Below are 20,808 nucleotides of genomic sequence, written 5' to 3' on the forward strand. Positions count from 1 at the left end.
GGTTCTTCAGTCTCCTTTCCTGTGTGGAAGATCAGTGGTACTAAATCTGAAATATATGAAAGGTTGTTCTAATACTTATTTATATTGTTACTGTGGTGGCAATGATCAAATTCAAAATGTGATGCATTTTGTTTGGGTAGCCTCATTTTTAACTTGTCATATGCATAGTCTTCTCTGAGAACAAAATGTTAATGAAAATGCCTGTTAAGGAAACAAAAGTCTGTTGAGCTTGGTATTTCTAATTTTTTTTTTTTAAAAAAAAAGCAAACAACAACAGAAACCCCACTACTTTATTGTACTGAAGTTATATGGAATATAATGAAACATTGTATGTAATATATATATGTGAAACTAGTGAATAGTAAAACTGCTTTCCTGGGGCAGGGTGGGGTGTAAATAAAAGTTCCACACTGGGATATAACTCTTCTTCCTCAACCTGAGACATTCTCCAGTTCATAGACTGAAGAGAGAAACTCCTCAATGGCCTTCCTGCGGGTTTTACGTTTGATGTTTTAGTTAAAGTAATCATTGCTGTTCTTTTATTTTCCTTCTCCTTCTACTTAAAAAAGAATTAAATGCATGATTGTTAAAGTGGCATTGAAATTGAGTTGTTAATCATATGAAAGTCAGGAAAATCAAACTTACGATTCCCAGAACAAATACAACAAGGTCCCTTTGGTCGTATGTGGTATTTCATGTTTCTGAAGTTTTATGCTTTAATATATATAATGCACAATATAATAGAATTATGGTTCCCACAGCAGCAATAACTTTGAATTTTCTAACTTCCATGCAATTAAAGTTTCAAACTCAATGTTGCTATTTTATAGTTTGCTGAATTACCAGCCCTCATCCTGATAGTATATTTGATGTTGTAAGAGACTTTATTTAATAATATTTTGAGATTGTTTCTGTTATGTCTAAATATAAGCATACAAATTCCATTTTTTGACAGAAAATAATGTGTAATGGAAAAAAATGCTTGACAGAAGTGTAACAGGTAATTTCCATTCCTTTTATCCTAGTTTTGGATGATGAAGACAGCAACAATATTACAGTGGGTTCTCTTGTCACTGTTCTGGTCACACTGACAAGACAGACCATGGCAGTAAGTATTAACAATACTTGTTCTTTAAGGTTAACTGCAATTATCTGCCAGTAAGCAAGCATTTATTCTTTGGGAGCTAGTGTAGTGTTTTGTTAATATAGCTGTAAAATAACGATTTGAAATTGAGAACTTGTGCTCTTGATCCTCTCTATATTTCTGTTTCTGAATGAGTCAGTTTTCTTGGGGTCAGATTGAAGCTGAGTCAGACCCATTGCAGCTCTGTAGAAAACAATAAAAGAATATGGCAGGTGATACTGCCCTGAGGTGTGTAAGTAACAGTGAAAGACATTCAGAAACTTAGTTCCTGAGCTAGGATGAAGTATTAGATCAAATACTTAGGATAGTGTTTGAAACTGATTTCACTTTGTGGGCTCAATGTTACAAATCCATTGATTTTTTTTTTGGACACTTAGGAAACTCAGTCCAGCAGAGTATAGCATATGCATAACTTAATATAAAGGAGAAACACCAGTGCCATAGAAAGTAGACTGGGTAGCAACATTATGTAACCAAAATAATACTACACCCTGAGAGTTAAATTTCCGACTTGTGCTTACTTTTTATCTTAAAATGTAGTAATGACTTTATTTGAATGAAAAAGGTAGTACACAACCTAAATAAACTTTTACCCAACAGAGCCTCCAGTATATTTTTTTACATCTGTACTATTTGTCTAAGTAAATGGAAGGTCTTGAGTTAAGTCACTAACATAGGGCATACAAGCAGGAGTATAACAGTTGGGGACCAGACTACACACTGAAGGCAGTTAAACACAAAGCAGTCTGTATGTGCAACTACCATGTGTTCATGTTGTGGAATTTCAGAATGCAGCATCTCGATGATAACTGAGGATGCAGTAAGTAGAAAGTAAAAGCACCATCACTCTGCTGGAGAAAGCTGAAAATTGTGAGCAAATTTAACTGTACTTCAAAATTAATTAAGAGGTCTGACAGTGCATAGAAAACTCATTTAAGGTGCTTTCTACAGGGAACTCTACTAGGCGGTCTGACCTTGATATACGTGGTCTAAACACTAGAACTAGCTCTTTATAAGACACTTTTTGTGGTGGTATCTCTTGTTTGCCATCATTCTGTAAGACGTATCCCTGTAGCTGTTTTTATGTTCTTTTTAATGGCACATAGTATGCTTTGATGAAAGAAAGACATGGAAAACTTCCATTTATGTAGATATGTTCTAGTGAACAGAATACCAACTTTGTGTTTTTGTCTTAATGTTTCGTATATCTAGCTTGATTGCTTTCCTGTGTCCCTGATTAGCAGTGCAGCTGTTAGTTTTTAATGTTTTGGCAATTGGAACAGCATTTGCATTTTACTACTGTTTGCTTTTGTGATAAAGGATTTATTTTTTATAAAACAAGCAGGTTCTTTGGAACATGATGGCACGTTGTTACTAAATTTCTTTTTAATGTTAGTGGTGGAAAAATCCTAGACCAAATGTTTGAAATAGTCTAATTTTGATGTGTTAATCCCCTGTTGCGTTTGTCAGTGGAAAAAAAATTTTGAATAAAACCTTCAGAATGAATAAAACCTTCAGAACGGATTTAGCTATATTTAGTTAAGTTCAAATATAAATGCAACTCTTTAATCATTTGCTCGTTTGGTACAGAGAGGCATTAACAGTTCTCACATCTTTCTCTAATCAGGAAGTGTTTGAAAAGGAACAGTCTATATGTTCAGCAGAAGAGCAACCAGCAGAAGAGGGGGTAAGTTGAGAACAAATGTTCCTCTTGCTAGCCGAAGAGAACTTTGAGTTACTATATTTGCCCTTCTCAAGCATCTTCTTCAGAAGCACCTACTAAGTGTCTCTTGAACTCTGTTTTCTAACTTTGGTTCTCAGCTTAAAATGCTTGAAGTAGAGTGGATACCTGAAATTTGATGAACAGAATAAATATTTTAAATACTACTTTCTTACAGCAAGGAGATGGCAACAAAATGAAGAGCAAAGGATGGCAGCAAAAGAACAAAGGAACCAAGAAAGCTTCAAAATCAAAGAAAAAGAAGCCATTAAAAAAGAAACCTGTGCCGCCTTCATTGCAGCCACCAAAACAGCAGAAGCAAAAACAAGCTAATGGGGTAGCTCATAGATTCATTGATATTTTAGTTTTATGTTCAGGTTATCATTTCTAATCTGATATTTTTGTTTTGTTTGTTTTTTACATTTCATTCAATGCTTCTGTAAAGCGTGTTTCCTAAAATACTCTTTTTCTTGAAATTAAAAAAAATTACGGATAAAATTATCAGTGAGCCCCACCCTAGTAGTGTTTCTTGTGGCCCACTGAAAATTGTGCCTAACTAGATTAGAAGTCTGGCTTCATATTCCCTTTTTAATAATTTTGTTATGCTGCCATCTGGGATATGGATTGTTCCATACCTTTTACTTTTATTTTAAGGGCAAAAAATGAATAAGGTGAGATTTTCTTCTGGTAAATTAAACAGGGTTAGTACCTTTATGCTCCCACTGCATGGTGTTTTCTCCATTTCATGGGTCATGTTGTAGGTATTTCCTTATGTTCTCTCTAATTTTTGTATGACTCTTTTGAAATGCATCCCTGGAATCAAACACTCCTTTCTCCTATTTGTGTTGCGGATACCATATGGAGAAGGAAAATTGCTTCCCTGCTCCTCTTAGGACATGAGGTGAAAAAGATTAATCTTCATTGTAGATGTACTCTGTGACACAGGAAGAATGTAGATCAAAATAGGAAATGAGAGCTATGACCTTAAAACAAGTGCTGAAAATGCTACATACTACAGTAATGCAGACAAACTAAGTTAGAGGTGGGTGGTTTTGTTGTTTTTTTCCTCACTAGGAAGTAGTTGTGAAGGAAGAAGAGGAAGAGATCTCTGATAAAGGAAGTGAATCTGAAGAAGAAGAAACAAACAGGGACTCTCAAAGTGAAAAAGATGATGGAAGTGACAGAGACTCCGACAGAGAACAAGATGAGAAACAAAACAAAGACGATGAAGCTGTAAGTCTTGCTTTTTCTTGAAGGGTAATGTTGCCTCTAGGCTTGAGAGAAAATGCATTTTAATCCTCTAGCATCCCTTCAGGCTAGGCAACACTAGGATAAAGGAGTAATACCAGTACACCAGAGGTTTTCAGGTCTCATTCTGGCATAAGAGCTCTGTCATTGCAAGTCTGTTTTAGAAAGAGTAGTGAAAAGTCTTTGCAATGTAGACAAAGCATAAAAATGAAAAGAGAAAACTAGCTTAACTTCAGGGAGTGATTGCAATGTTTCTTTCAGCTTAATTTGATTACTAACTGCTGCAGATCATCATATAATGCCTCTCCTTTGAATTTTGTTCTTTATATACAGTAGCTATTTTATACTGTATTATACATACTATAAGCATGTAGTAGTTGAAGGAACTGGTACATGTGCTTAATATGAAAACTCTACTGTTGATTATTCGGTTAGTCATTTGAAACTGGGGATTAAGAGGTTGCAATTGAGGATGAGGCATTGTGGTTGCAGATGACTTCTGCACCACAGTGGAAGACTTAAGAGAGACAGCTGGAAGTCCAATACAGGGTGAGAATAATTTTCTGACTGGGTGGGGAAAAAAAGCTTTTAATCAAGACACTTACAGATTAGATGAGTGTTTATAGGTTATGCCATAGTAGAGAGTTCTGAATGTGCAGACTGATTTTGCAGATCTGTTTTTTGTTGTTTTTTTTAAATACCTGCATTAGTGGTTTCATTATATATTTATATATCAAATAGTAAAACTATATTTTGCTTTTAATTGTACTGTATAATTTAATCTCTATGTGCCTTTCCCATTTATAAAACGTAGTGCAGTATAGTGTAAGAGCTTGTCCTAGGTTTTTTTTCATAGGCTAAAATTTTTCCTTTTTTTGGTCAAGAGATGGTTAGTGCACAGTAACTCTTTAAATTTGTCTTTGACAGGAGTGGCAAGAATTACAGCAAAGTATACAGAGAAAGGAACGAGCTCTTCTTGAAACCAAGTCAAAGATAACACATCCCGTTTACAGTCTCTTTTTTCCTGAGGTCAGTAATAGAAAACATTATAGTTGTGAAACATGAGAATTAATATAATAAATAATCACTCTTTATATAGTTTTCCTGTAAATACTGGACTTCAAAAATATCTTAATACTTGAAGAAATTGTTAATCTTTACTTGAAAATGTCTTGCTTTCTAAAATCCTCTTAAAAAATCCTCTTAATTTTCTCAGATAGTTTAGTAAAACCTGTTGATATGTTATTCTTTCTATCTAGTTCCCAGAGCTTGCAAATTTGTATATAATTTAAGATAGCTTTTTGCCAATGGCAACAAGCTAAAGTTTTCTTCTGCTGATCTACTACATACAGATACATTCAGAATGAAACCTTTCAGATCTAGGGCTCTAATTTATAGTACTCTCTTCCATTAGTGCTGTGCAATGTGAAAGCACAGCAGTTGCTCTAAATAAAGAGTTAATGTAGAGCATTACCTGCTCTTTAGCTCGCTGCAAGCCCCTCTGGGAGGGGGAGGTCTTGACTCCTCCTGTGTTAACAAAAATGACCGGAGAGTTTGGGGAGTCATTTAGATCAGCAGTTGTTCTGGCTTGCTGCTTGACTTCTAGTCTCAATGCAACAGCGTGGTGGCAAAGGAGGGTGCAGCTGTGGAAGATGGAGAGGGTTAGTAAAGCTGCCTGTCTTTGTACCACAGCATAGCCTGGAACCGGCATAAGCCAATCATGGAGCACTCTTTTCTATACAGCTTAAAAATATAAAGTCAGCTGTGAGGAGGTGCCAGAGAAAGGAGAAGGGGATGTATTTAAGAATGGTGTCTCAGTACTGTAGGTAGGTTGGGGTGTCTCTACAGCAGCCTTTGGTTTTGCAAGTTCTGTCGGTTGTTACTTACGCAAACTGCTGGCGAATTTGCAGGTGGCTGAAAACCCATTACAACAATGAAACCATGAAAAGGATGGGATTTTTCAAAGTGTGGGTTTTGTGTTCTGAGCAAGTGAGAAAGCTCAGTGGGAGACGACCAGATTGGAACCAGAAAGGAGGAGTATTTGGCCATGCTTTCTTTCCGGGCCGGTGGTTCAGAGGGTTCCCTTTGCTTCCCTGCTGTCTGACTAGGGAGCTAGTCTAGGGTCTCTTCTCCTGCATTGTGCTGGCTCCAGTAACAGGGAGGAGATGCAAGGCTTATGCTTCCTTTTGTGGTTTAAAGGAGGTGACTGAGATAGGAAAAAACAGGAGAACATTGGAGACACTGTGTATCTGCTCCTTCTCTTAACTCCCCAAGACTCTGTGCTCTGTACGGCTTGTTGCACGTGCAAAGCATACACTGTTGTACCCATGCTTGTGATCCTACTATTCCTGCTGTCTTTACTCAGTTCTGCTATTATTAGAAAGCAAAGTGTGGGAAGCAAGAGTCTTTTGGACCTCGTAGAGGTGAGGATGTAATTGTGAGGACAGGGATCTGACCAGTGTGCCTGCACTGTCTTCTGTGACTTCTTTGTCGTTGCTGAGGAGCCAGACAAGATAGACGAACAAACCAAAGAAACTCTTCCTAAAGGCCTTAGCTGAGAGTTGTGCTGCCTCATGACATCTGGTTTTGTAAGAGATTATTGTAATGCTGCATTTTCCTGATGTTGTTAGGCAACTTCCCATCTCTCAATACAACTTCTGACTGTGCACCAGTATGAAAAGAAAAGCTGTACTGGCATTTTGCTCTTCTGTCTGCCTTAGATCATGTCAGATAGCAGCAGAGTTGTTGCTTGTTGCTGCAAAGGCAGCTGGCTTTGGTCATCAGTTTAACCTCAAATAGTACATACTATGCGCTGTGCTACAGGGGTGCTAACTATTAGGTTTTATTTTTACTGCACTAAAGGTTCCTTCAGAGACTTTGCTTATGCTCTCAAGTAATAAGCTGCTGTGTGTAACAAAGCTGTTGATGGATTTTATGATAAAATCAAAATGCAGTATTTTGTTTAAAAAAGAAAATATAGTTCTGGACCGAATATTTGAACTTGGAGGAAATGCATGGTGTTGCAGTTGTAAATTTTCTGTTTTCTCTGCACTGATTTCCCAAAAGTTGAATGCAGCTGCAGTTGGAGCATATTCAGAGTTGATTTGCAGAATCTGAAGGAACAAAACCTGAAGAACAAAACTCTCTGGTTTATTTTTTCCTCTGTGATTTATGGTGTACTTAATCATGATTGTTGCCAGCTCAGAGATGCAGAGTTGAGGATGAAGTGTTGTATTAATCTTTGTATTTCCAGGGTTTATGGATGTTTGAGTGTTGCTGAGCCTCATTGGGACTGCATCCTGAGGACCAGTATATGCTTTCATCGAAGTTTTTAGGCAGTTGATTACTCTGCCAGCGATGCATCTTTAATCTATGCAGGTTCCTAAATAATTATCTTCTGCTTCCGCAACGATAGATCCAGAAACTGCACAGATTGTAGTTTTGACATTTTTAGGTAGAAACTAGCCCTGGTATTCCAATTTCATGAACATACTGGTTGCCTGGCATGCCAAACCTTGCACCCATCTGTTAAAGGGCATTTTGCCCATTTGCCTGTTAGCTTGCCAGATTCTCACAGGCACAAACTTTAAATTCTACCCAATAAGAGAACAGAAAATGACACTCCTGCACAGTTGTCCTTTCTATAAAAAATTACTTTGCGTTCAGGTTCTTTACTTCCAAAGAGTTTACTCTATAGATTTATTTGAGCACTAGAGTAATGAATGGTATTTCTTTCCCCACTTGGTTGGGTGTTATTTTTACCAGTTTTTCTGAAAATTCAGATGACAGTTCTGTTCTTTGCTCAAAGGAAAAAAAAAGATTCCTTGCCATTAAGTGTGATGGAAACATACCCAGCGTATAGCAAGTCAGCACAGTATTTTAGTAATGTCAAAACTTAGATCTTGGTATAGAAGATGATCTTCTCTATTATGGTTAGAGGCCTCATAGGCTCAAAATGGCAAGTAGCCATGTCTGTAATGGTTCTACCTTCTTTAATTCTTGTTCTTGTTAGTACTGCTTATACTGTTTATCTTTCTGTTCCTAGAGTCCCCTTGGCTGGGAAATAAACATTTCTACTGTGTAAGATTCGTCTTTGCTACAACTGTCAAGGAGATTGACATTGTATTTTCTGTTAAAATTTACACTTAAAATAATTTATGCCTTGTAATCACATGGAACAGTTATTCATAAAGAAGTCACTTGGAGTAGCTGCAAAAAGGGCTTATAATTCTACAAATTCTGGTCTTAAATTGTGTATGAATAGGTGTTTTTTCTGTTCTTAGTGTCTATTCTAACCATGTGAAGAAATGCTGTTGCTTTACTGTGATGCAGTTGCTTGTACTTTCATACGCTGCAGTATGGGCATTAACATATTGAGTTAATTTTGTACTTCTCTGCTATGGGACTGAACAGCGCTGATGAGGGTCTCTTGGATGCTGTTGTATGTGTTTTGATGTTATAAATCTATAGTTTGCTAGGTGAATATTCCAGTGAGATGTTGATAATGCTTACCAGCATAACTAGTCAATTCAAAAGAAGAAAGTTATTTAGCTTTTGTGACTTTTTACGTGCATAATCTAAATTTTACGTTAGCGAACACTGGTTCTGAAGTGTTCAAGAAGAAAAATAAAACAATTAGGATTTTGGACTAGTCAACTGTTTTTTTAGTCTACTATTTCAGTAGACTTAAAAAATTCTTCAAATTCCATACATGAACAGTATTGGATTCCCACCTGTGGAATTTGGAAGGGGCTCAGAGGTTTACTGGGAAGAGTACTTTGTCTTTCAGCATGCTTTGCTGTGTATGCTGACCTTTTCACCCAGGCTGGGTTTCTGTCGAAGGACTTAAGGTAGTATTAAATGGAGTTGGGGAGCGTTGTACTTGCATGAACTTGCTCATTAATCCTCAGTGTACACAATTCTTCAGAATGGTTCCATGTTGATATGGTAAATCGGGTTGGCTACGAATGAATGAAACCTTTGGAGGCCAACAGTTACTTGTGATAACCTGTTTTCTTTCAGCGTGTGGCATATACTATTTATATTGTTAATACATAAATAAGAATTATAAAAAAAAGAAACACAACATCCCTTGTATCTGTATTATAAGGACCAATGAATCATAATTAACTGCTGTAAACAGTACAAATATGTCTTTGTGGCTTTAATATTCCTGTTTTTTAATATTTTATTTTATTTTTTGAAAGGAAAAACAAGAATGGTGGTGGTTATATATTGCCGATCGAAAGGAGCAGATGCTAATATGTATGCCATACCATGTTTGTACACTAAAAGATAAAGAAGAGGTAAAGTAGTGGAAAAACTTTTTCAGTATTGCAAAGCTGTACTAAAGTGTATTATGGTATGCAAATACATTTAATTCATTTCAGTTTTATTTTTTTCATACTTGACTCTTAAAAAGGGAAACAAATTTTACTGTCCTGATAGAAGTATGCAAGAGCCTTTTAACCGTGAAAATTGATAATGGAAAAAGAAAAAAATAATTTAAACCTTTCAACTTCCTTTCCAGATCATAATTTTTTCCTTATATCAAAAGCTGATCAACCCAATATTCATACAAAATGATCATTCTTAAAGAAAGTTATTCAAATATGTGAGAAATACTAAGTGCTCTTTTTCTGTAAAACATTAGCCTTGGCTCATCTGAGCCTTTTCGAGACTGTAACCTTTCAGCTGTGTTCTTTGTGTTTCTGAAAACTGGAGACCTGATGTCTTTTGTTCTTTTAAAATAAATTTTGTGTTCCATTTCAAATAACAGTAAACTAATACTTTCAGCAGACCAAATATTCTTCTAAATCCACAGAGGTTAGAGTTAGGAAACATACAACAGGAGGAAATTGTATGCTTAAAAATGTAGAGCTACTTTGGTCTAAATCAGGAAAAAAAAATTTGACTACGAATATTAATCTTTCTTGGAAGGTATTGTGCTTGGGTATTCTTTATTTTTCTGCAGATACTCTGTCATATAGGAATTTTCAAATATATGTCACTTGTAAAAAAAAAAAAAATATATATTGTTCAGTAATAGTATTTATTGCTCATTAGAGTACTTAGTTAATTGTTCTATTGTCATTTCAAAGTAGTAGGAACTCATGGAGTGAATTCTCTTTTGCAGGTAGAGCTGAAATTCCCAGCACCAGGCAAGCCTGGAAACTATCAGTACACAGTTTATTTAAGATCAGATTCATATATGGGTTTGGACCAGATTAAACCATTGAAGGTGATGCTTAACTGTATTGTGTTTTTGTATTGTATTAAAAGGTACTTCATATAGCTACTAAAATCCTCAAAGCCTCATTATCTCTAAGAATTCAAGATGTCCTAATTTTAAAATAGTTGCAAAGAGTGGCTTTCAAGTGGTTTCTGCCTAATCCCAGTAGTAGCAGTTTTATGATGGATTTAAATGGGACTAAAGGTTGTGATGCTTTCCAGTGTGTGCGTTTTTTAATATATATTTTCTTTTTTATTAAATTTTGCAGTGTAATTTGCTCTGTCATGCAATTTCTCTTTTCTTAGTCCTAGATACATCTATTTAATGGGAAAATCTAGCATGCCATATTTCTGGAAGCAGTATTTTTTTAACTGTCAGTTTTGTGTGGCATGTCCTTTTTGGTTTTGTTTTGTTTTCTCAAACTGGTGTGTATTTTTTGTAACTCTTTTCTCCTCTTTTCTTTCTTTCTCTTTATCCAATTACAGCTGGAAGTTCATGAAGCAAAACCAGTGCCAGAAAATCATCCTCAATGGGATACAGCAATAGAAGGTGATGAGGACCAGGAAGACAGCGAGGGCTTTGAAGACAGTTTTGAGGAGGAAGAAGAGGAGGAAGATGATGATGATTAAACAATACTGTTAATTGACTACAATATCTGCACACACTGCAAACTCTTGGTCTGACTGTGGAACTGTACAATAATCGAGAAACACAGTACAGAAGCTTTGAGAAGGCTGAGTTTAATTTTTCTTTACCAATTAAGAGTGCATTATGTAACTTCTCAGTGGAGGTGAAACAAATCTGTTGCCATTGACACAACCTTGGAATATGCTTATGGCTCATTATAGCCTTCAAGTGCAGGATGGTGCATTTGTTTCAACTGAAAATAAAAGCTTTTTTACTATAAATGTCTGAAAGTGTGGGCTATATATCGTCTGATCAGTTTAGGGTCAAATTTAAATAAAAGGTACTATTAGCTAGGAGCCAACTTTAAACAAATTTTTCTGCATTAGGAATTTATTTTAGAAGACATTTCAGTATAGTCGACGTTATGAATCTTTGTTGGTTGAAACAACATCTGCTCAACTTTCAAACTTGGTTCTGTGGTATTCTTTCAATATTTTGCTGTGATACTGCTCACATCATTCATAGCTTTAAAAATCTGTTTTACTTAACTTGATTATTCTATATTGACTTCATACCCATTGCTACATTCCATATATTCTGGAGGGCTGCTTTTTTAGAACTGTTGCCTTTTAATGCCCAAGATTATTATGGAAATCAAACTTTTTTGACTCTGCCATAGGAAATAGTAATGGCTTAAAACATTTTTTAAGCCTGTATTTCACCAGATCAGCAGAAGATCTGAATCTTTTGATAAACACAGTGACTGAAAGCAACTTTGGGACCATGTGTTACATAAGTTAGTAGCTTTTGCTTAATACCTTTGTAAAAGGTACATGCTGAAAGCTGAAGTGCATTCTTAAATCTGAATCTATGTGACACTATCAGAAACATTTTAAGGAGTAAAATACAACGTGCAAAGAGTGCATGTTTTGTATCAGTTTTGAATTCCCACTGATAAACTGGATATTTTGATGCCTGTTTGCATTTGTAAATGTGCATCTCTTAGAGGTCTTTTTTTATTTTCAGTCTCCTTCAGGTCTGTAAACAAGGCAGGGATTCTACCCAACTCCTGCTCAGAAAAAATAGTCTGATTGGGCAATAAGTTCAGGGAAGAGAGAATCAAGGCTGTTGGTTTATTGTGTGACTTGTCAAAATCCACAGACAGATTCTTCTTCTCAACTATGAAAATGTGATGCTGTGAGACATGGGGCAAGTTGTCATACTGAGAAATTTCCATCCTATGAAAATCACCCAAAGCCAGATCAGCTGTGCACTAATTTGTGACCTTGTTTATTAAAAAGGGATGTCACTTTAAATGCAAATTTACATTGATATATTCTTTGTAATTGCAGTAGTTGCAAATAAAATTTGAAAATGTTCTAAATGAGATTATGGTATTTTTCAAAGTACTTCTGAAGTGCATATCACGCAGGAAAAACTTGTAAAACATGAGAAAACATATGCAATGTCAGATGTTGAAAATAAAGTATGGAGACTAGGTTTAAATTAAACAGCTTATGCACTTGACACCTTAACTCCATTCTTCATTTGCAAAATACAGTAAAGAATTAAAAATATAACAAAAACACTAGTTGCATTTGAAAGTCTTTCAAGCAAAGTATTATACTGATGAGAGAAATGCTTGAGAAAGAGGTGTTAGACTCAGTGTTATCAAGGAGGCAAAATGAATGCCAAACTTGCATTGTTCTGTCAGAGCAATTCCTAGCAAATTTGCAGTTGTTAAAAACTGGAAAGTGATTATAGTTAGGAGTTAAAATTGATAACAGCATGGGAGAAAGTGGGTGTTCTGACTACTGGTTCCTAAATTTTACTATTAGAAGTCAAGTTATATACTTGCGAGATGTGAATGCATTGAAGTGGTTTAAAAGAAAGTCTCTGGTCTGTACAGTGAATTATTTTCTTCTTAAAGATTAAAGCTGACAGCTGGGATTACACTGGAAGTCTGAAAACCATGGATAATTATTGAGCTAACAAAGACTAAATCTAATACTCCAAATGTGGGCCTGCTGCATAGCCAAGGTAACTTAATAGAAGATGCAAGGAAAGGAAGTGAAGTGGTATTGGAAATCTAGTTCAGAATGTGAAGAAGGCAGGTTGGTGCTTTCTCTCCTAAAAATATTAACTATATAGTTGTGCGTCAGTTTACATCCTCTTCTGAGAGGGGTGCCAAAGTGGGTGTGAGGAGGTATTTAAGAGCTTCATGCAAATAGAAATACCAGGTGCAGATACACAGCTCTGAGTGCTACATTATTGCATTGTTAGTTGGCTCCTCGTGTGGTCTGACCATTAATAACAAGTTTTGAATAACAATTTCAATTGTTGCGCAGAGATTGAACAACTCTTACTTGAGTAAGTTACCCGTATACGTAAAACTTTTAACTGGAAGAAGCAGTATTTTGCATTTACCGTTGTCTGTCTTGCTTTTTGAGAGGATTGGAATGAATTGAACAAATTTTTACACTCAACTCTTCTGAAAGTCCGGACTAGTAACTTGAAGAGTAAAGTAAAAAAAAAAAAATAGCAGTAGAAATAAAATGTGCTCTGCTGCTGCACCCCCTGCGCACTAGTGTCCTATGCATAATTTAGAAGTACCTACTTTTATTTCTGTGTAAACAGACTTGATTTCTCCCTCCTGCTGTCATACTCCATTTTTTTTAACCTGTTGGAGATTGGAGCAGATACCCGTGCAGCTGGACCATCCACCTGAGCAGAGATGCTGCAAATCACTTCAGGGCTCGCAGAAGCCATTTCCGTAGGCCTGTGCTTGGATTTGGCTGCAGGAGGCAGATGGGTGATGCAGCACAGCTGGCCATGCTGCTTCTGGCCTAGCTTAAATACTGATACAGGGTGCGGTGGTAGCTTGTGGTTGGCAGATGTAAGTACTGTGAAATACATTTAAGGTAGATCAACGCCACTTTTTGAAGTTTGGGATACATCTGAAGTAGATATGTGTAAATAAAAGGAACAAGTTATAAAAGTGATTTTTGTTTGAGCGTGATGTGACGTTCCTGCCCCCCAAAATGTTGTCAGTGGTTGGTTGATGCTTTTTCTAGTCTGCTGCACGATGAGTAGAAAGTTATGGTCATGCAAAAATGTGCTAAACACTTTCAAAATTGCAAATGTCTTGTAACTGGAGGGAAAAAAAATCTTCAAGTTGTACGAGAAGAAAAGATGCTTCTATTCAAAACTGCTTAATTCCAGCAATTCCAGCTCTTCCTCCAGCAGGGGGAAGCAGGGGCATAAATTTCTTCAGGAAACATTGGGATTGTTCCAGTTGACACCTAGTTTGTTTTTAGCTGCAGGTTTGGTTTTGTCCTCCCCCTTTCTGGAGGAGGAAGGCATAGATGGAGGTTTCTTTTATCTATTTCTTGTGTTTTAAACTATTGTTTGTTCAAAACTAACATTTTCCTCTATTTTTATATCTTTTTTTTTTAACCAAACTCTTTGCTGACTATTCATTTAAAGACTGTTGAAGGAAACCCTTTATAAGATAGGAATTACTATAGGATTATTTAAAAATAAAACCTGTATTGGAAGTTGATTGTATGCTTAAATTCCTTTTTATTTAGTAGTTTAAGCATCTGCTTTATTTCCTGTGTTGTGTTGGGACCTTGGCAAGTCACGAAACAAACACAAGTGTACGAGATATCTTTGGTTGATTCCTGCTTGGTATTGAACTCTAGATGTAATACCAAAATTGTTCCCATTGCATATCTGTATGATTTTCATGGCTTGCAGTTTATTTCATGCAGTGTGTAAACTTGTTTTAACGTGCAACTTGAGCCCACACAGAAGCTATTTAGTTGGTAGAAATCATTTTCTGCTGAAATCATTTAGCTTTGTCACTCAGTCAAGTAGTGGAACAGTTACCACCAATGAAACTTATAATAAATCTAATTAGCATAATAGATTGTAAGGCTAATTATAATATTTTTAAGCCAAATTACATACACTAAACTTAATGTGTGTTGAATCAAGAAGCACTTTCAACTTCTCAGTGTGTATAACCCTTCCACATGTATGCTTTAAGAATTAAACAGGGGAGTTACATTGCCTGCATAGGATTTAGTGGTACAGAGGTACTTCGTGGACCACAATGAGAAATTGTTTTAATTCATCCACCTTCATTTCAAAATAAGTTGAGTGCTTTCCTTTTCATGCAAGCAACATAACCAGCTTCATGGACAAAGCTGGAGATGTTCATATGTTCTGGAGAGAAAACCTAGAAAAAACATGTATAAGGTAAGTTGGCAGGAGTTAGAATTATATTTTATTTTCACCCTAAAGAGTCAATATGACCCACAGAGTGGTGACTTCTGGGAATTTGGTGGGTATGATCACAGCTGGGAACAGCAAACTTTTTTTTACGTCTAATGCTGATGTTAAATATCGGATGAAATTGCATTCACAGGTTAAAGGGTTTGGGTCACAGATGTGGGAACCCCTGAGCTGGTGTTCTGCTGAAGGCAGAGCACTCTTTGTAAGGACAATCTAGGGACAATTGAGGTGCGAGATCTAGACCTTAGCGATACTCACCCCCCCCCACCCCCCACCCCCCCCAGTGGAAAAGAGTAAAGGTTTATACAGTATTTGTTAATGAATAATAGTTCTGGTATTGCTGACCTTGATGGATGTAGTCTTCAGATTTACTCCAGGTTCAACAGCAACTTAGAAAGAGGTTGGCTGTTCCTGTAAAATCCCCCCCAAGATCATCTAGTTCTAATTACCATAGGCAGGGGCATGGATTTACCCCCATTGGGAAATTGGTACGTGAGGACCACCTTTGAATAAACTGCTGATAATTAGTCTTTCCAGAAGCCTAAATGGCATGCCCCCAAATGTCCTAGTTGAAATGTACTTAGTCTTGTAGCCTTGAGACAGTGTTTTTTGCCTTTTGTGTATATTTATTAGCTTTTGAGTGCTTGCAGGAGAAACATTTGTTGTTCCTTTATTAATAAAAGCTAACCAATAATTAAACAAATGGAGTGGGGAGCAGGTACGTACCTACCTTCTTTGCTGTTCCTTTCACCCATTTGAAACTCTCCAGGAATGCTAAATTGTGCCACTGGATGCTTTCATTTTTCACCTCGGTTTGTGGAACTTTCATTTTTCAGCTCAGTTTTTCCATCGCTGGAGTTGTTCATGTGCATGCCACAGATGCACCCTGTTTTGCAGCCATCACACTGCAACCCACCCCAGTCTCTGGCAGACACACACACCCCAAATGTAGACAGGGATCAGAACGAGGCAATCGTCACTTACATGCCAGTTGTTTCCCACGGCTGGGAAATAGGATAGCAGTAGCAACGGGGATGTTTTTTCCTTTTTTCCTTGTATTTCCAAATGCTGATTGTGTACCATCCTCCCATCGAGGTGCTTCAGGAGAGTAAGAGGAGTGGAAGGCCAGCAGCATATTGTTTATTGGGTGTTTTGTTTTTTTCCTTCACAGCACACAATCATTTCTCCATGCCTTGATCACAGCTACGGAATTCGTGCTTCCTAATATATGCATGTGCAGTAAATTAAACTCAAATTGAATGACCAATTTCCTTACAGCTGAAGCTCCATTAATTATTATGTGTAAATCACATTAGATGAGATTAGGCTATAATGGCTGTAAAATAGATGCTGCCCATGACAGGGTGGTGAGATTCCAAGGCCCAGGTGACAATCACTTGGGTCACCTGAAATGAAAAGATGAAGTGTGATAGTCCTTGCTTCATTTTGCACTGGTGGGTTGATCTGCTTGAGTTGCCCAAACAAATTCAGATGCACAAGAACCTGCTCTTCTCTTGGTCCTATGCAGAACACACAGGCAGCAGCTTCCCATCACCCTGCTCCTGTCATGAGACGATTCGAACAACCTCATTTATGTCTTTAGCTTCCCTTTAAATGTCATGTGGCACAAGTGACTGCTGGGCGCAGGTGCTTCTTCCTGAAGTTATGAAGATTTACTCTTTGCAGTTAACTTCCTTATGTAAGGTTTTATCTGGTTGTATCTTTTTATGGTTCCCTCCTGATATAGATTTGTTAGGTTGGTTTGATCTCTTCTTTTCCTTCTCCTTTGCAGCAGGGACTGAATGGTTCATTCAGATGATGAAAAGCTGCCCCATTATATTTTACATTCAAATTCACATTTAATATATAGTATGAATGCTAAAAATTACTGGTGATTTAAAATACAGAGACTTCTCTACACAGGCTCTTCCTTTGCTGGCAAAAAAACTGCCTTTAGCACATCTGGTCCATATCTGAGCCTTGTGGCAGGGTGCGAGGCATCCATCTCCCCTGCTGGAGAAACCAGCCCTGCCTGGTGCCTCTCTGTCCTTCTCCTTTAGAAGGACCTTGGTGGGGATGCCTCGAGCAAAGTCCATGAGACATCACCAGGGCACCCACACCAGCGGCTGTAGGTCAGACAGCTGCCCACATGCTACCCAGCAAGCCCTACACAGCACAGCAATGTCTGTGCTCGCTGCTAAAAGCCAATTAAAACAAAAAAATAGAGCTGTCTTGTTCAAACCCCGGCATCTCTTAAAAGGGAAGCACAGCCCCCTTGGTCAAATGTGAGCCTGGGAGACTTGCAGGAATGACAGCAATTAAACATCACATTGCTTTGAATCTCCATGTAAGTGCTAAGTGTTAAATATTACAACAGCACCAACACAGGGACTGACACCAGCCTTTGTAATCCAGGTCTCTGTAGATGCGAGGTTTTAGGCTAGGCAGTGATAAAATAATTCGGCTTGTTAGGCACAGGCAAGGCTTGTTGGTATGCGTATCATGCCAGCCTGAAAAGTGATGGAAGTGTCAAAATAGCAGAGGTGGGGAAACGTAGCGAAAACCCGAAAATCAAACCTTTTATTTCAAAAACATCACCACTGAAATTAGATTAGTTTTATTATAACTATAATATGATTTCTGAAGTTTAACTTCTGAGCAATTAATTGACTAGCTCTGATAACTGCTGTGAAGCAGGCTTTGATTCTGCTCTCTTTTCTTCTTCTGTTGGCAGCTATTCCGCAGCTGGAAAGAAAATTTGTCCCATCTCTGGCATTGCACAGAGGCCTCTTGCAAAGCTTAAACCTGCTTTGCTAGGTCAAATAATTGCCTCCCTGTGACAGGAACTGACAAGTCCTTGCAGAACTATACATGGGTGAAGGACAACAGAGCCTGTCTGGCGATTCCTGATTCCATGCAACACTGTGGTGCACTAAAGTACTAAAACTGCACTAAAGTACTTCCACTACCACCAGTAAAATAAAATCCAGATATAAAAATTATTCTCAGAGGTTACTGAGGGATAAAACGGGCTTTGATGTTTTTCTGGTCACTGATAATATTGTTTGTTTGTTTGTTGTTGATGGTTTTTTGTTTGTTTGTTTGTGTAATAAAAAGTGCTGCATGGTTGTGGAGTCTCCTCCTTGGAGATCCTCAAAAGCCACCTGGATGTGGTCAACGGCAAGAGCTCTGGATGTCCCTGCTTGAGCAGGTGTTGGACCAGATGGCCTCCAGACGTCCCTGCCCACTTCAGCCATCCTGTGATGCTGTAACTTTGTCCCTTTTTATTCCACGTGCAGACCAACCAGAAACCAAACCTGATGCCTGGGGTAGGAGGCAGCCCTGCTCTAGCACCGATTTCTCCTCCTTGTGCTGGGTTTTGCTGAGTGCAGTGAGCAGGGATCGAGTGCCCGAGCCAGGCTGCCTTGCGTGGTAGTCCTGTCGTTTGACAGGCGGCAGTCTGTGCCAAATTTTGGCTACCAGAGAGGCTCTTCCCATCCTTGGTGGTACCAGCAGATGCTGTGTGGGGTGTTTCTCTACTGAGTTTGTATGCAAACAACATACAGCTCCTGACTGATGATGGCTATCCAACTCCCTGGCTAATTAAAATCTATAAACTATGCTGGCATATGTAATTTAAAAAATAGCTATACTATAGTATGACTATGCATGCATATAGACTAAAAATAGCACTTGCCAAGAGAAAAAGAGATAATTACAGTGAATTTGGATGGTGACTGATTTTATTCCTTTTTCTTCTATTGAATTAAGAAAAATGAGTATGCAAACGTGTCTTATGTGGAGGTATATATTTTTACCGCCTTTTCAGCTATGGCAAGAAACCAAAGCTGGTGGCCCTGGACGTTTCGGTAGGTGGTCACTGCAGGAAGGCGCTGGTACCGCCAGGCCTCCCGCACAAAATGGCGCCCCCGCACAAAATGGCGCCCCTGCACAAGATGGCGCCCCTGAACCTCGCCTCAGGCATGTGAGCAAGCGGTCAGCGTGGGGAAGACATGCTCCTGTGCCGCTGTGTCTGCTGCCCAGCCCTGTCCCCTGCCTGCTGTAGCTGTGAATGGTTGGAGGACATGTTTTTGGGGCTGGGTCTCTTGGTAGGAAAGGCTGGCTGGGCGTCCACCCCCTCAGGTGTGGTGTGCATCGCTGTTATCCCCCCCAGTCCAGTACCTGTGGCGCTGTTTCCTCCATGATCTCCATGTTCAGATGCTCTCAGGGTGCCAAATTTGGAGGGGCTGAGAACAACACCGGCTTCCCTGGTGCTAGGGCAGCCTCCAGTGCCTGAGGGAGGAGACAGGGAAGGGTCCACAGCAGGACTTGGCACCCAGCTACTGCTTCTCTTCTGGTCGTCTGCGCTGTGAAGCGAGCGTCCCTTCAGTGGGGCTGGGTGTAATCCTCCTTGTGGCCCAGGAACAAAATCAGGAGGCGCCTTGCACAAGAGGGAAACCGGGAGCTGCCAGCACGGCTGTGGGTGTTTGGTGGCTGATGTGCCTTAGAGAGGCCCTAGGTTGGAAAATGACTTCAAGACATGAGACTAACCCACGTGGAAAAAAAGAAATCTGCAGTATTTTGCTTTTTAACTACTGCCTAGGCACAGTCATTTTATTTCTGTCCATTTATGCTACTAGAGATGAGTTATTGGAGAAAGGTGCTTGGAAAATGAGATGTTGAGATTGTTGCTTCTGTTATCATTTCATTGAACTAGCCATTGAATTTTTTGTTTATCATGGCATTTATTAAAATAGATACCTTTCACTTGTCATAATGCAGCGCTTCCCAGCTCACAGTCCCTCTCTATACGACAGCCAAAAGTTCAAGCTAAGGTGCTGGTTAATCAAATCCTAGAAATTTCCCAGAATAAGAGAAATCCCCATTTAGGAAATGCTGCCTAAGAAAGGTATGTTTTTAGGAAAGGTGCCCTGATGCAATTTAAACTGTTTTGTTTTCCATGGTGGTAGAAGAATGACTGGGTTTTCACTGCAGAAGCAGCATGTGAGCCCGTGGGATGCTGCAGGTACATGGTGGGAGCTGCTGTAAGGAGGGGGCCCAGTGCTGGGGCTCCCTGGGCAGCTCTGCAGCCCCCTGCACTCTCCAGGCTGCCATCCCAGCCTTTCTTCTGTTTTTTCTTTGAACTTTCTTTCCCCCCATCCAGCGCTCCCCTGATGGGATGTCTCTCTCTGTGCCCTGCTGCGGTTCTTACAATAAAAAGCTGACGTTTCAGTGTGTTGCCTCACAAATAACAATTCTGATGCGTACTCAGTGAAGAGTTTCTAATTCAGCTTTTCAATGCCTTATCCTTGTCAGGCATGGCTAATATAATTAGCAAGGGAAAGTCGTGCAAAAAATAATCCTGACTCTTCCTTGATCTTCACGCGGAGAGTGATGCAGTAATTGCCATCGCTTCAGTGTTTCTGAAGCAAGATGCTCTTCCCAGCATCTGCTCAGCTTGTGCTGAGCAAAGACCCTATGCTGTATGATGCTGCAACATTGCATGTATTCTGCAGGGAACAGGTTTGGAAGCAGGGG

General features: G+C 38.6%; 1 protein-coding gene across 1 annotated transcript in view; it reads left to right on the plus strand.

Annotated features, from left to right (window-relative positions):
- Positions 1-12,355, plus strand: part of SEC63 (SEC63 homolog, protein translocation regulator) — a 58,545-nt gene extending 46,190 nt beyond the window's left edge. The window contains exons 14-21 of the mRNA XM_066994440.1: positions 1,026-1,108; positions 2,772-2,831; positions 3,043-3,201; positions 3,939-4,097; positions 5,040-5,141; positions 9,320-9,418; positions 10,249-10,353; positions 10,830-12,355. Of these exons, the coding sequence (XP_066850541.1) occupies positions 1,026-1,108; positions 2,772-2,831; positions 3,043-3,201; positions 3,939-4,097; positions 5,040-5,141; positions 9,320-9,418; positions 10,249-10,353; positions 10,830-10,973 (911 nt within the window). The 3' untranslated portion in view covers positions 10,974-12,355. The remainder of the gene's footprint in view (positions 1-1,025; positions 1,109-2,771; positions 2,832-3,042; positions 3,202-3,938; positions 4,098-5,039; positions 5,142-9,319; positions 9,419-10,248; positions 10,354-10,829) is intronic.
- The last annotated feature ends 8,453 nt before the right edge of the window (positions 12,356-20,808 follow it).

Source organism: Anser cygnoides, chromosome 3 (assembly GCF_040182565.1).
Source record: "Anser cygnoides isolate HZ-2024a breed goose chromosome 3, Taihu_goose_T2T_genome, whole genome shotgun sequence".
NCBI classification, from domain to species: domain Eukaryota; kingdom Metazoa; phylum Chordata; class Aves; order Anseriformes; family Anatidae; genus Anser; species Anser cygnoides.